Raw genomic sequence first — 14,282 nt, 5'->3', positions numbered from 1 at the left:
ACAGTAGTTCTGGTATAAATTATGTACTATATTTGTTAAGACTTGCCTGTATCGAAATAGGTGGTGGATTCACATTTACCACGACATTCTGTGACTCCATCAATAGGTTCTAAATTCTTGCAAATGCCATGTCCTCGATGCTTAATGTTGAACATACCAATAGTATTCTGTAACTCTAAGACTTCAGCAGCACAAGAATCAACCTTTTGGTTATACAATGTCAAATTGCACATTTTGCAACAATCCTGTGTGTAAATTGAGTTCACTGGACAATTAGTTATATCAGGACAGACTACAGAACTGCTGCTAATGACTAATTGTTCTCTTTGCTTCATACAAGTAAATGAAGTACAATTATCAGCAGAAAACCAGGTTGCACCTGGCTCATATAACGTATCCCCAACCACGCAATAAGCCTGCCTACATTTTCCACAACATTCAGCCTCGTTTATCTCATATACCCAGCCAAGAGAACAATTTTTATCGCAAACTTCTATGTCTTTGTACTTTGTCACAACATCGTTCAACACACAGAATTCTGTAGCACATTTATCATCCAATAATTTCCACTTCTCTCCCGGTTTATACGTGGTACCATTATAACGGCAGCCAGTTTTAATAAACTGTGGACAACACTGGCCTGCGATGTACTGCTTTTCTATCTCAAATTCAGCTTCTTCCCGAGCATCCATCTCTGGGCACTTCTGTGTGAGAGATTCTACGTAGATACTTCCATTGTTGGACTGGCAAGTGTACTTGGTACAGAAATCGGGAGAGAGCCATTCTTCGCCTACGTTTATCATTTTATTGTTGACTATACAAGCTACTGGAATGCATCGTCCACAGCAAGTGGTGCTCCTATTATCCGTGGGCTGATATTCAAAGCCAGGATCACAGGTTGTGATACATTCTTGCACCTTCACTTGTTTTTGTACCCCATTTTCATCCTTGATACACTTTATTAAAGTGCAACTGTCTTCAGGATTTGGTTGCCAGACATCACCAATATTGTATATCTCATCTCCATCCTTGCAGGCTGATCTCTCGAAATTAGGACAGCATTTATCCTCTACAAGAACTTCTTCTACAACAAAGTCAGATATATCTGGATGGTCCACTGCTTTGAGACACTCTGTAGTAAAGCACTTCGGTGTGGGACCCGTTTCAGAAAATTCACAGATGCAGGAAGTGCATTTTCCATCCATCCACTTTTCACCAAGCTTCTTCGCCACTATGTGCTCCGACATTTCTATCTTACCTTCTGATTCAACACTATACAAACATAAATCTTTTGGTGGAACACACTTGTAAGTGGCACAGCAAGCGTCCCACTTTACATCAGATTTCAGCTCATGATATTCTGGACAAGATGGTGCTGCAGGACAAGTCTTAGAATCGCAGATAGTCATAGATCTCGGACAGCAACCAGAAGTGTTTGTCACCTGCACGAATCCAGGTTCCAGCTCTTCGACTTCTAGTGCGACTTCATTGAGGATAGGACATTCTGATGGTGGCACACATTCGCAGATGTACTTTTTGCATCCATCTAAATCTACAGATACCTTTACAGTTTGACCATAGCCACACTCTGGAATTTGAGGTTCTTCAATACAGAAGGGTGCCACAGTGGTTACTGTTTTTGGAATACAAACATATTTAGTACAACAAGATTCCTCTGTCCCATTAATGACTACAGGTGCCATGCTCTCTTCACAGATTGTGTCTATTGCTGGACACTCGGTTTTCTCGCAATTAATAATCTTTTTATTGCAAGTGCACCTTGTGCAAACATCTGGGAACCATATGTCACCTTCAACGTGTCCTTCTTCATCGCATAATAAACATTTTTCCTTTGGAATACAAGTATCATTATGAAAGACGAAATTTGGAGGACAAAAACAACCTTCTTCATAATTCTTCGAACATGTGGTGCTATTTATTTCGTTGATTGTATCGCAAGTCTCCTTACAAGTAAAACCACAAGGTTGATATACCAAGTCTAAAAACAAGATAGTATTTAAGTGATGAAATTTAATTTAGATAAAAAAAAGAAACTTACGTGGAGGACAGAAGTGAGGACACATTTCACTACTTCTCCAGATTAGGCACACTCCCATCTGCTGACATTTCCTTGAATATGCTTCAAAACTATCACAATAGCTTCCTCCAGAACACATACTATCTTGGCAGGCCATAAAATATGGCATTGGATCAACAAGATTATGACATATGTCAAAGTCCATTGTATCTAATAACTTCCTGCATGTAGCCTGATCTGTTGGTGATAGAACGCACTTGCTTTGATTAATGGAAATACACGTATTCGTGTCTATGTTGACACCACTTGGAGATTCTGCGACCAACCAGCTTGTACCAAAATCTTGCATATTGTCCGTGACCTATTTACCAATAAATTAAGATCATCAGTTTTTTTTACTTTTCTATCGTTTCTTTGTTTCCCTGCTTATTGTATTAAGAAAATGATCATACTTGGCCATCTTGTTGCCTCAAATCATCTTCTGCATCTGCATTGCAGTTGCCACAGAGACCTTCTATAGCACCTCCAAAAATATGAGAAGGAACAGTCAAGCTAAATGCAAAGTTCGGCTGGTAGCTGATGATCTCTAGTTGAATAGAAGGAATCAGTAACAACAGCTTCTCCGAAGGTGTTTGTTCTAGAGTCAACCAAGGTGTATTGAAGGGGAATCCGTACACTTTCGAACCATTCAATTCCACTTCGAATTCCTGGGTAGGCACACCCTCCTTAATTTTAATTACATGATCCTGGTAAAGAACTATGATCGCCTCGGTACATATTCCAGTATCGCAAATTCTATTTGACACCAGAACCTGATAAGCGTGTCCTTCATTTCCCTTTGTGTTCTCAATAATATCTCTGGAGAGAATATATGTACAATTTCCATCGAATTTCACGTTTTTTCTATCGAAGGTGATGAATTTGGAGTTCCCTAACCATTCACAAATGCAATCCTTGCAATGTGTAGGAGGTACACATTCATCTCCATTGCGTACTGTACCCTCTGGGCAAAAGCAACCAGAGAAACATACTCCCTGCATTACTGGACAAGGGTCTATCTGCTGCAAGTTCTCGCAACTGATCTCACATTTGTTTCTGCAATGAAATTACTCATAGCAATATGTCAGACCATTTCATTCATTAATTTTAAAATACCTGAAGCAATCTTTGTGAACAAAAGGCAGGGTGCAAGAGGTTGGGCAATTGTGAGTGCTTCTCCAGATAGATAGATCTATAGTTAGATCACTAGCTTGACATTCAGTAATAAAACTAGTTAATAAACGGCAACGACAATCGTTGTATGTAAAATTACTGCGCAGGCAGTTACACGTGCTCTCTATACAACCAGATACAAATTTTTCCAAATCCACAGTCTTTGAACATTCTGCAAAGGAGGTATCCTTCACTATATTACAGATTTCCCAGCTCTCTGCCTGCAAGTCGTGTGGGCAAACCTGGAAAATTAAACAAATTTAGAATAAGTATAATACTGATGTTAATTTACACTGACGAACCTGTGGATCACATTCTGGTACTCCCTCCATGGCCCAACTGTTTCCAAATTCTATAGTGCTTCGAGCTTGACTTCCATCAGGTAATTCTTTATCGTTCATGGAATATCCATCGAAATATCCGCACAAACCATCTACTTGTCGAGCCCATTTTGTGGAAATTCCTATTTTCACATTCGAATTTCGATCCCATATCACCCAAAACCCGTAGTTGTTGGATAGTAAATATGTAATATCCCCTATGCTTGCTATCTTGAAGGAAGGAAAGTTATTACTGATTCTAGCTATCTGCTTTTGTGTGAAACTGTAATCGTTAATGTCCACATGCATATCGCCGGGGTACAGAAGAACTACATCTGCATCCAGAATCACTGCTAAGATCTTGATACACTGACCAGTGTGCGAATCACATTGTTTTTCCACTATAAAAAATATAATTAAGATATTTTCCTAATAAATAATTTCATTTATTAATTCTAATGAAATTATATTATAATTTGACACATAAAAGACTTACATGTAATGTACCATTTATTGGCAAACATATCTCTTGCTAGAATGTGATTGCAGATATCATATTTGTATTCCAGCTTGTCGAAAGTGTTGAACGTTCTTCCTGTCACATTGCAAACAGCTTCTATTGGTGGTGGAGGCTTACAAGTATATTTAGGACACTTCTCAAGTTTATACATGCTCATCTTTTCATAAACAACTGTGTAACCTGGTGGACAAGACACCTTTGGACAGGTCTGAGGTGCAGCCTGATTAAAAATTGGTAGCATTATAGGCACACAAGTAAACTGTGCACATTCTGTCTCACTTTTAATGTTTTCATTATCTGTATGTTTCGAATCATGATGCATAGACTTCTTGAAAGACTTCCTAAAAGAAGAATTTGCGTTAATCATTACTAAACCAATGTATCTAAAATTTTATAATAATACCTTAGTCCTTTCGTTCTCAATGAATTCATGCCTGAAGATTTTACTCCCTTTCCCATATGGGATTTGAGATAGTGTTGCCATTTTGTAGGCGTTTTTAAAACTATCTTGTATCCCGGTGGGCAGACAGGATCTTGACACACGATTGGAGTAACTTCAACATTATAAAATGTTATATAGATCAAATTTTCCTCAATAAAAGTTTCATAAATGTAGCTGTCTTAAATCAATTTTTCAATACCTGAAGTTGGAGTAACTGTCGTACTTTCTATTTTCAGTGTAGTAGTTTCTTCATATTTTATTGTAGTCTGTGAACAATTCTTTTCATCATCTGGACAATCCTGAATCCCATTACACCATGAATTCTCATCGATACAAACGTCACTAGTTGGGCAGTGACGTGTTCCACTTGGACAAGGTTTGCAGATGCAATTGCAGAGTCCGTTAACCACTGGTCTCATTTCTGGCTCTTGACAAGGTTTACACTTTATTGGCTGACAGAATGAGGTACCGCCCAAGATGCATGTGCATTCTTGACACTTTTCATCCATATAAATTACCCCCACATTATATCTAAAAAACGTTAACATTAAAATGCGAGAAAAGAGACTGTGTATGAAAAAGACGTGTTGCTTACGTTATATGTCCAACTACACAAGGACATTCTTGCTGGGCAACACAAGTATCTCCATTCCACCAGAGTGATTCTGTGCATCTACAATTAACTTGATCTTCAAATGGTACTCCTTTGCACACATTGCATTTTTCTAACATTTGTACCGTTGTTGGTGTTAATTCTAACTCCTCGGTGGTTGTTTTAATTGTAACTATACAAATTAAACGTAATGAAGAACACAGAAGCGGAATTATTAATGTCCCAATTTATACAAGAGCTACTTACTATAGGGCAAGAAGCAGCCAAGAACTTCAAGTTTGAGACCTATCTGTTTGTGCCATTTAATTGGTTGCACCTTCAGATATCTTGCATTCAATGGTTTATCAAAGTAATTCTTCTTAACAGTGTCGGAGTCAAAATTACCTAAGAATTCTCTTTCCAAGCCATTATCATCCATGACTGGGTTCCACTGATAATCATCATTGCTGTAAAATACTTTATAAACCGTCGTCCAGGTGTCCTCGCTACCCTTAGTAGCGATTCCTGTTAAATTACGAGGCTCCAAGAAGTCAATCTTTACAAATTGGTATGGGTTGTCTAGTTTCGGATGCCAGATGCTCGGGGAAGATAACTTTAAATTCGGTAATAAATCAGTAGAAGAAGAGGATACTGAGACTTGTTCAGGAAAGATTAAACCATTATCTAGCCCCATTGGATCATCACATACTGGGAAAGAAATATGAAAAATAATATGATCTTATAATTTTATATAGCTTGTTTTTGTTTAAATCCAATTACCTGGTATTATGATCTTCTCTGTGATCATTGTAGTTGTTATTGTAACACTTCCTGTTACAGGTATAATGGTGCTTACCATTTCCTGGCAACCAAGCAATTCTACTTTCATGGCTATACCATTGTGCCAGGATAATGGATTGATTCGAACTATTTTGGCTTCAATAGGCTTGTAAAACTTTTGTTCAACAGACTTAAATTGATCCACAGGTCCTCTGAATACTTGTGGTTCCTTTCTATCATCCATAACATAAGAAAACGAGTGGCCATCTTCTGAAAATAGTACTTTGTAGCTAGTTACAAATTTATTTTCCATTGTACTGCCTTGAATGATGATTCCATAGATAGGTTCCGGGTTCTGGAACTTTATATCCAACCTAAAAATGATCAAATAATAAGATTAATCATTTCAATGGATAAGATGTAATTGTACACTTACCATTGATCAGTAGTGGTATATTCAGGCTCCCAAAATTTAATATCGCCATTCAGTAGTGCATTTTCTGGTTGGAACTCGAAACTTTTGATACTACTAGCATTAAAAGAAACCTGATCGTTCAAATACTGAACCAAAGGAATAAAATTGTTGCTAACACAGTAAGCTGGTGGGCTAACAGTACTTGGCATTATGATCGTGGAAGCCTCAGTTCTTTAATACATAAAGATTATTAGTATTCTTATTATCAATGAATTATAGCTTTCTAAAATTAATAAGTCTACTCACAAAGGTGTGGTTGGAAGAGTAGTTGCTTCTGTAGGTGGTTGGGTAATTGGTTTTTCAGTGGTTACCTTATTCGTTACACTAACGCATAATGATTTATCACAAGTGTAATAATTATTTATACACTGACAGATTTCACATTCTGATTCCTTTAGAATCGCACCAGAAATGACTGGGAGCCCATTATGGGATTTACAGATACAGTCACTCTCGTCTACACATGTCAATGCATCTCTCCAGAATTCGTTTGATGAACACTGTGGTTTATCCAATGGTATGCACCCTAATTTTTTAAATAATTCAGTATTAATCTCAAAAAATTCTTTTTTTATTTAAAGTGTAATAAATGTACTATACCTGGCACACAATCTGAAATGCCATCACATTTCCCTTCCTTTATTAAGGTGTATTTATAGTAATCACAAACCTTGTTACAGTTAATAGCACAGTCGCTCCATGTCTCTCCCTCTTTACATACTTCTGCAAAAGGATCTGTTTTTTACATACTTCTTCTCCTTTTATGGTACCAAAAATATTAATAAAATATTTAAAAACTATTAGAAAATATATCATACTGGTTGTTATGTTTTTCTGTAAGGTAGTCGATGTAGTGGTCTTGATGCTCGTGGTCGTGTTATCAGTTGTCCATTCAGTCGTATTTGGCATTGTCTGTTTCGTCGAACACTCTGGTCTTATTGATATAACATTAGCTGGCCAGTCACAGACTTGTATCTGAGGATTGTAAAACATGTTTTCTCCGCAGGATTTCTCCACAAATTCATTGCCATTGAGTCCAGGGGTGCATTGATAAAATAGATGACAATTCGTGGGATGAGATTCGTATGGATGTTCCATATTGCACTCTTTGTATGTAGGTTTTTCGGTTGTACTTGGTATTTCTGTAATATGAATTGACTTTATCATTAGACTAAAATAATCTCGATGTTTCCCTGATACAGACCTGGTTCTCCGGTGGTAGTTGCTGAACACTGGCATAAAACACTGATTTCAAAGTCGATACAAGGAAGACCAGGTTGAGATTGGCAATAAAGACCATGTTCCAAACTGCATTCGACGTCCAAACCAGTTTCTTTTGGTGTTAAGTAATCATTTACTGATCTACACTTTATATCAACCATTTGGTTCTTGTTACATATAGCAGATCCTTTGTTCGCCTTTCAAAAATTATATAGTAATGTAAGAGAGATGAAATAAAATAAATAAATAATTAAACAATATAATAAAGTATCACCAATTCTAAAGTTGAAGGTAACGGTTCAATATCTTTAAATTTCTTTCCTTTAATTGCTGGATCCTGATTTATCCAAGCAGTCCAGCCATCCACACATTTCTGTGGTTCTTCTAGCGGTACAGTACTCGGCGCAGTGATAGTTGTACAAGGTTCTCCTTTGCATAACACTTTTCCACGACTACAGTAACACATCTGACAATTTTCATTCTTTACACTGTCACCCTCATAATAAATTACCTACAATATGAATTATCATTAGTGACGAAAGATATTTTAATCATTTCTTTAACATACCCCATTAATTTCAGTACAAGGTGTTTTACAAGTTTCTTTGGGAACGCATTCCGTGTAACTATCATTGCTATACACTTGATTCTGAGGACAAGATTTGACCGAACATCCTTCAACGCAAGTGTCTTGAGAACATAAATGAGCTTTATCCTTTAGAGTGATAAGATTATCGCAGGTTTCACGAGGACACGTTGTAACGCAAGGAGAATACGAGCTACATTTTTCATCACATTGTATGGGACAGAGTTCTTGACTGCGCCACTTTATGGGAACTCCTTTTGCATTACATTCCTGAGCGTATGCTGCCAAGGCAGTGCATAGACATTCGCAGTCTCCTCCTAGAATATGGAAAATACAGATATAGATAAAAACTTCTCTTATTTTTATAATTTAATATAACACTCACCTGTATCACAACTACAAGTATCATAAATGCAGTTGCGCATATAACTTTCGACCTCAACTTCGGAATGACAAGGATGAAAAACTGATGATTTTAATATTCCACACTTTTGTACAGCCCATAAGTTCCTCTCTGGATGTTGCACACAAGGATCCAGGACATCTTTCGGCTCGGGACAGAACTCGTTCTTCTTCCAGGAATCTCCAAATAGATTAGCAGACACTTCTGAGATTCCACCTGAAGGAGTTTTGAAATCATCCTTGCTATTATCATTGTAATCACCACAGAGTCCTTTTGTGCGCCCCTTCCAACTAGGCTCTAATCTTACATACACTCTGGTGCCTGTAAATATAATCAAAGTTTTAAGAAAAGTTCTAAAACAAGTGTAACCAATGGAAAAATAGTGATCATATAGTGATACCTTTATCCCATTGTACAGTTAACCCCATATCTGGTACATCAATAAATACAAATAGTCCAGCTTCTCTCATGGAAATCCTTTTAAAATTATCTGCTGGAAGTTCCTTTCCTCTAGTTAAAACAATTCTTTCTGAGTTTTGACCACTTCCAATGGTAAGAGTGATCGATTTAGAGCAGGATGTCCCGGTTGTTCCACAGGGGACATTCTGAATAGATACGTCGAAGCAGTCTTCCTGGCTCAAAGAACCTTTCACAAACACGTAATCGCATATTCCTTCGAAATCGTAAAGCCTCCCATCAAATGTCTTATAATGAGAGTCTCCCCAAGCAGAACAGACTCCTAATAGAACAGAAGTTTCAATAATTAGATAAAATTGAACGTTTCATAGGATAAAAAGACGTTTATAATGTTACCTGCACATGTCCTATCAGTGCATTTCCATGTTCCATTGATACACTTGCATGTATTGCAGTCGTTTTGTATAATAGATCCTTCTTCATAGCTCTGACCTCCATGATGACATGAACAAGATTCCTCTTTGATGCATCTACCATCTGGCTTATCCAAAACATAACCAGGTTTGCAAATGCAGCCAGATTTGCAGATTGACGGTTTCTGGACTGGTTTGTACATATTATGACAGGTCCTAGGCTCTACTGGTACACAGTCTGTAACTTCCTGATTATTGCTTGCCACACATGAGGCCAATAGGTCCTTGGTTGCTGGGTATTCTGTAATTTCATTTGGTGTGGCTTCCCGACAGCTCCAAATTCCACCTGTTTAAAATAATTCATGAAACTATTTATAAAATTCAATTTAATATTTAAATAAAATACTTTTTAGATTTATAAAAGTCAATACCTGCACAGGTACAAAGTTCGAGCGCTTTATTTCCAGGTCTGACTTCTTTGTGCCCTGGACTAAACTCCAAACCACCGTAAATGCATGGACACTGTCCAATTGGAATACATTCCCCATGGATATCCAATGTTTCTCCCTCTGGGCAGTTACATCCCTCTACACATTCTTGTTTGCAGTCCTGATAAGAAGATATGTCTCCACAAGATCTAGAAATATTGAAGATAACATTACAGATATCTTACATTTATTGGTATTTGATTAATTTTGAATTATGGCATGCCTGGTACAACTATCTCCACAAATTTGATAAACTTGATTCCCTGGACAATGAATTTTACATTCCTCTATGTTCTGATGCCATAAAAGCTTTATTCCAGCAGCTGCACAATCTTTGGCATATGCAGCCAACATAGGACAGAGACAGGATTCAAGTTCAACTTTACAAGAGCACATATCAAACAAACAGTCTTTGTAAAATGTATCCGGGTCTACGTGCCAGTGGCAACCTAAAAAGGAGGATTATAAATAACTGAACTGGAAGATTTGTTAGACTAAATCTAGATACTTTACCAGCAAAGATATCACTGAATAAATAAGAACAATATTGCTTTGCAGTGGCTCGTTTTTCTGGATCAAGATCACAGGGATGATCCAATTCTTTGTCTGCGACATTGGGACAAAATTCATCACATTTCCATTTGTTGGCAAAGGCAATTGCTGTGTTTTCAATGTCACCCTCTGGTGTAATGAAATCGTCCTTCTGATTCTCAGAAAATGTGCCACAAAGTCCCCTTGTATTGCCTAATAATCAATGTAGAAAATGGAAAATGTGATATAACGTTCTATATAAATAAATTTAAAGAATAATGAAGATTAATTAACCATGGAATTCAGGAGGAGCATTAATATATACGCGAGAAATTCCGTCCCACCATATCTCCAAACCATTCGGCAATTGAACGATTAAAAATATACTGCTTGCAATGCGTATTCTAATTCCATGAATAAGTGTAGGAAATACTGTTAGATCATCTCCGTTAATCAATACTTCTCTATGTTGCTTTAGCTTCATGCTAACGTCTTTGTAATTGATCGTGATAGTCTTCGTACAGGAAGGAGCTTCAGAAGGGACATGCCCCATATTCTACAAATAAAATTACAATTTTTTGATAACGAAATATATTAGAAAATATTAGAAATTAATAGTTTTATAAACAGACCTCCGATATTGCACCAGAACAGGGAACATTTTCACCTTCGATACTGTAATCATCACCCTTCATCAGATAATACTTGCATTTTCCCATAAAGTCATAATGTCTTCCATCAAAAGTAATATAATGGGGATCTCCCAGGACAGCACACCTAGCACTGCATTTTGTTTGAGTACATATCCATTTTCCAGAAAAGCATGTACAGGTATTGCAATCTTTTTGTACACTCTTCCCAGGCTGAAACAATTTCCCACGCAGCCTGCAGGGGCATTCATCAGATTGAATGCACCTTCCTTCATAAGCTACTGTTCCTTCCGGACAAAAACAACCCTCCTCGCAATCCTTTGTATTTGGTTTCTTTTCCTCTTCTGTCCAGCAAGATGATTCTATTTTTGGACCACATGGCAGGTATATTCGTCCACTGCTACATGTCATGGCTATAATATTATGGAATGATAGAAAGTACTTTTTTCGTCAACAGCTTATACATTAAATTAAGAAGATTCTAACTTACGACAAATGTCATCATTCCTCCAACCAGATAGAGACACAACTTTTTTATGAGCACATTGCCTAACGTATACATTCATCGTATCACAGGCACATCTTTTTCTGTCATTGTCTAAGCAAGAACAGTAATCCCATACACAGGCTGCCTGCAGCTCAGGGATGTTAAGTGTGTTAGCACAAGCTTTGAATCGGCGATCAGAAAATAGTTTTGTACAAAATTCAATGGCTTCTTTGGTAATTAATGAATCAGATTCACAGGAGTGCTTAGTTTTTGGATATTCGTCGCACATTTCTGAAAGAATTAAATGAACTCTAGATATTAATAACTAAAAAAATGTATCTTTGACTGTAGAGTAAGAAAATGATACCTCCAATATTTTCTGTCCGCCAAGAAGTAGCAAATGATGCAATACTTTTAGTATGTTCTCCATTCTTAGTTATTAAATCGTCACTTTTATCATCATTCATGTTTCCGCATAGTCCGGTCGTTTTATTCCACATATTTTCTAGAGCTTCAACTTGTAACATAAGAGCACCATCCCATTTCAACTGAATTCCCAAAGAGTCCAAAGTTATCACAATGAAGTGTGCAGACATTTCAGCTCTCAATGCAGAGAGTTGTGCTGGAATTGGAAGCTGGTGCTTTCGAGTTCTAAATTCTGGAACACCATCTTTATTTCGCAACAAAATGTATTCTTTGTCCTGGATGAAAATTTTGATAATCCTGAAACAGTCCTGATTTTTGCAAGTTGGACTGTTGTTCACAGTTACAGTGAACAGTCTGTTCTGTGCTTCCTGTACTAAAATATGAGAACATCCACTATCGAAGCTGAAAACATTGTCATCAAAGGTTTTGTAGTGCACTCCACCCCATGTGAAGCAGGTTTTTGGAACTGGTTTCTTCTCTTCAATAAACAACAGGTTATTCTCCGATGGATTAAACATCATCTAACATTAATCAAAGTATAATTCAGTAATACAAATGTTTCATATTCAATTTTAAACTGCTGGTCTTAAATTATTACCGTATTCGTGACCATATTAGATTCATGATTGCTATAATGTTGTGTGAACCCATAATTTCCTTGAAACAATGATAACTGGTTCGTATGAGATTTGAAAGTATCCTGGTAGGTCCAAGTGTGATTAGTCTCCTTAACATAAGAATTATACGTTGTCCCCAAAGAAATTATGTTCATATTGTCGCCGTAGTTACATTGGGGAATTGGTTGAGGTGAAAAAACACCTGTTTCATAGTTGCAAATATATGCAGAAGCTGAAGGGAACTCAAATTCTATCCCATCAGGACATCTTATGATACATGAATAAGTATCATCAACACTTGTGCAGGAAAAACCTCCATTAAAACCCATTTTCTCCCCATTGCAATTATCAGCAGCTATATCAGAGTTATAATCAATCAATTACTTAGATCAAATAATGTTACTTTATTAAAATAAACAAATTATTATACTTACAATATTGACACTGGGGTCCTTTGAATGCTTGAGGACATTGGCAAAAATTGGATGGAAGACAATTGCCACCATTCTGACAAGGTGGATCACACACAGCTATAATAAACAATCTTTATATATGTGATAATAAATCTAATATTTGAATTAAAAATTGAGGATTGAAAACATACGTTCACAGTCAGGTATGGAGACCCAGTCTTCCCTGGTGGGCTTCCAATTTCCATTCTTGCACATAAGATTAGTAACTGAAGTGCCATCCGGGAACGTAAAATTCTTCATACAGGATATGGTACATGATCTAATAAAAAAAATATTGGGACAATTAAATATTTAATATGGATATTTCAAGTACAATATAGTTCAACATTCTTAAGATCATACTGTGAGTTGCACTTCTTATGTGCATTAAGTATTGGAGCAGGGAAATTTAAACATGGTTTGTTCTCGAATTGACATTGTGGTCCAGTGAAGTCCTCGGGACAATTGCATTGATGGGGGGCGACGCATATTCCGTTGTTCAAACACTCTGGTATACAAATTGCTGAAAATATAAAAATACATTTATCTTGCGCGTATTATACTTTTTACACCAAAGAAATAGATCATCTTCGAATAAAACTCACGTTCACAGTGAGGAATAGAGTCCCAATCTGTACCATAAATATGCCATTCCTTGTTCGTACATGTTATAGCTAATCTTGTTACTCCGTTTGGAAATTCGTAATCACGCTTACAAGTTGCAATACATCCACTATAAATAAAAATTGGTAAACATTCAGATGTAACACTTCAAGATATCATCCATTAATCAATAAAAAATCACCTGTCTATAGAGCAAATTATTTCACCATGTATGGGTGGATCTGGTTTCTTACTGCAACCTCCTGGAAATACAGGCAATTTCCTTTTACTCTTCGTGCTCTTCACACTCTCATAGACATGTTTTAGAGAGTCATTCAGTGAGATAGTAGCGCTGAAGAATTTAAATATCAATTAGATTTAATCTTAAAAATCCTGAGAAAAAGTAAAGAATCACTTACTCTGTTATAGCAGAAAATTCCGATAGATTATCACCGATAATTAGTTGATTACAGACCGTAGTAATTATAGCAATGTTAAGAAACGCTTTCCACAGCACCATGTTGAAGTATCTACTTTTATAACATGCTTGTTAAAAAGAAATGTTTACGTGAAATGCTCTTCGTAAGTCTTCTCTTACCAAATATACAA

The 14,282-nt window shown here is 36.7% G+C and overlaps 1 protein-coding gene across 2 annotated transcripts in view; it reads right to left on the bottom strand.

The window, feature by feature from the left end:
• LOC100642980 (hemocytin) overlaps positions 1-14,282 on the bottom strand; it is a 14,579-nt gene extending 297 nt beyond the window's left edge. Inside the window, exons 1-35 of one of the 2 annotated variants that reach the window (XM_012317629.3) lie at positions 14,093-14,282; positions 13,876-14,025; positions 13,676-13,803; positions 13,434-13,593; positions 13,223-13,350; positions 13,053-13,148; positions 12,600-12,973; positions 11,943-12,522; positions 11,579-11,866; positions 11,071-11,501; positions 10,733-10,994; positions 10,421-10,651; positions 10,131-10,356; positions 9,851-10,056; positions 9,403-9,765; positions 8,990-9,328; positions 8,572-8,910; positions 8,169-8,503; positions 7,875-8,111; positions 7,584-7,797; positions 7,198-7,521; positions 6,980-7,114; positions 6,626-6,905; positions 6,341-6,550; positions 5,905-6,278; positions 5,392-5,832; positions 5,128-5,317; positions 4,732-5,063; positions 4,494-4,644; positions 4,067-4,431; positions 3,553-3,971; positions 3,194-3,492; positions 2,491-3,133; positions 2,060-2,399; positions 47-1,999 (exon numbers count right to left, since the gene is read on the bottom strand). In XM_012317629.3, the coding sequence (XP_012173019.2) occupies positions 47-1,999; positions 2,060-2,399; positions 2,491-3,133; positions 3,194-3,492; positions 3,553-3,971; positions 4,067-4,431; positions 4,494-4,644; positions 4,732-5,063; positions 5,128-5,317; positions 5,392-5,832; positions 5,905-6,278; positions 6,341-6,550; positions 6,626-6,905; positions 6,980-7,114; positions 7,198-7,521; positions 7,584-7,797; positions 7,875-8,111; positions 8,169-8,503; positions 8,572-8,910; positions 8,990-9,328; positions 9,403-9,765; positions 9,851-10,056; positions 10,131-10,356; positions 10,421-10,651; positions 10,733-10,994; positions 11,071-11,501; positions 11,579-11,866; positions 11,943-12,522; positions 12,600-12,973; positions 13,053-13,148; positions 13,223-13,350; positions 13,434-13,593; positions 13,676-13,803; positions 13,876-14,025; positions 14,093-14,193 (11,644 nt within the window). In that variant the 5' untranslated portion in view covers positions 14,194-14,282. The remainder of the gene's footprint in view (positions 1-46; positions 2,000-2,059; positions 2,400-2,490; positions 3,134-3,193; positions 3,493-3,552; positions 3,972-4,066; positions 4,432-4,493; positions 4,645-4,731; positions 5,064-5,127; positions 5,318-5,391; positions 5,833-5,904; positions 6,279-6,340; positions 6,551-6,625; positions 6,906-6,979; positions 7,115-7,197; positions 7,522-7,583; positions 7,798-7,874; positions 8,112-8,168; positions 8,504-8,571; positions 8,911-8,989; positions 9,329-9,402; positions 9,766-9,850; positions 10,057-10,130; positions 10,357-10,420; positions 10,652-10,732; positions 10,995-11,070; positions 11,502-11,578; positions 11,867-11,942; positions 12,523-12,599; positions 12,974-13,052; positions 13,149-13,222; positions 13,351-13,433; positions 13,594-13,675; positions 13,804-13,875; positions 14,026-14,092) is intronic. The other variant, XM_003401830.4, reaches the window with a different exon arrangement.

The sequence above is a fragment of the Bombus terrestris genome, chromosome 16 (assembly GCF_910591885.1).
Source record: "Bombus terrestris chromosome 16, iyBomTerr1.2, whole genome shotgun sequence".
NCBI lineage: Eukaryota > Metazoa > Arthropoda > Insecta > Hymenoptera > Apidae > Bombus > Bombus terrestris.
This window is presented reverse-complemented; position numbering and strand designations above follow the sequence as displayed.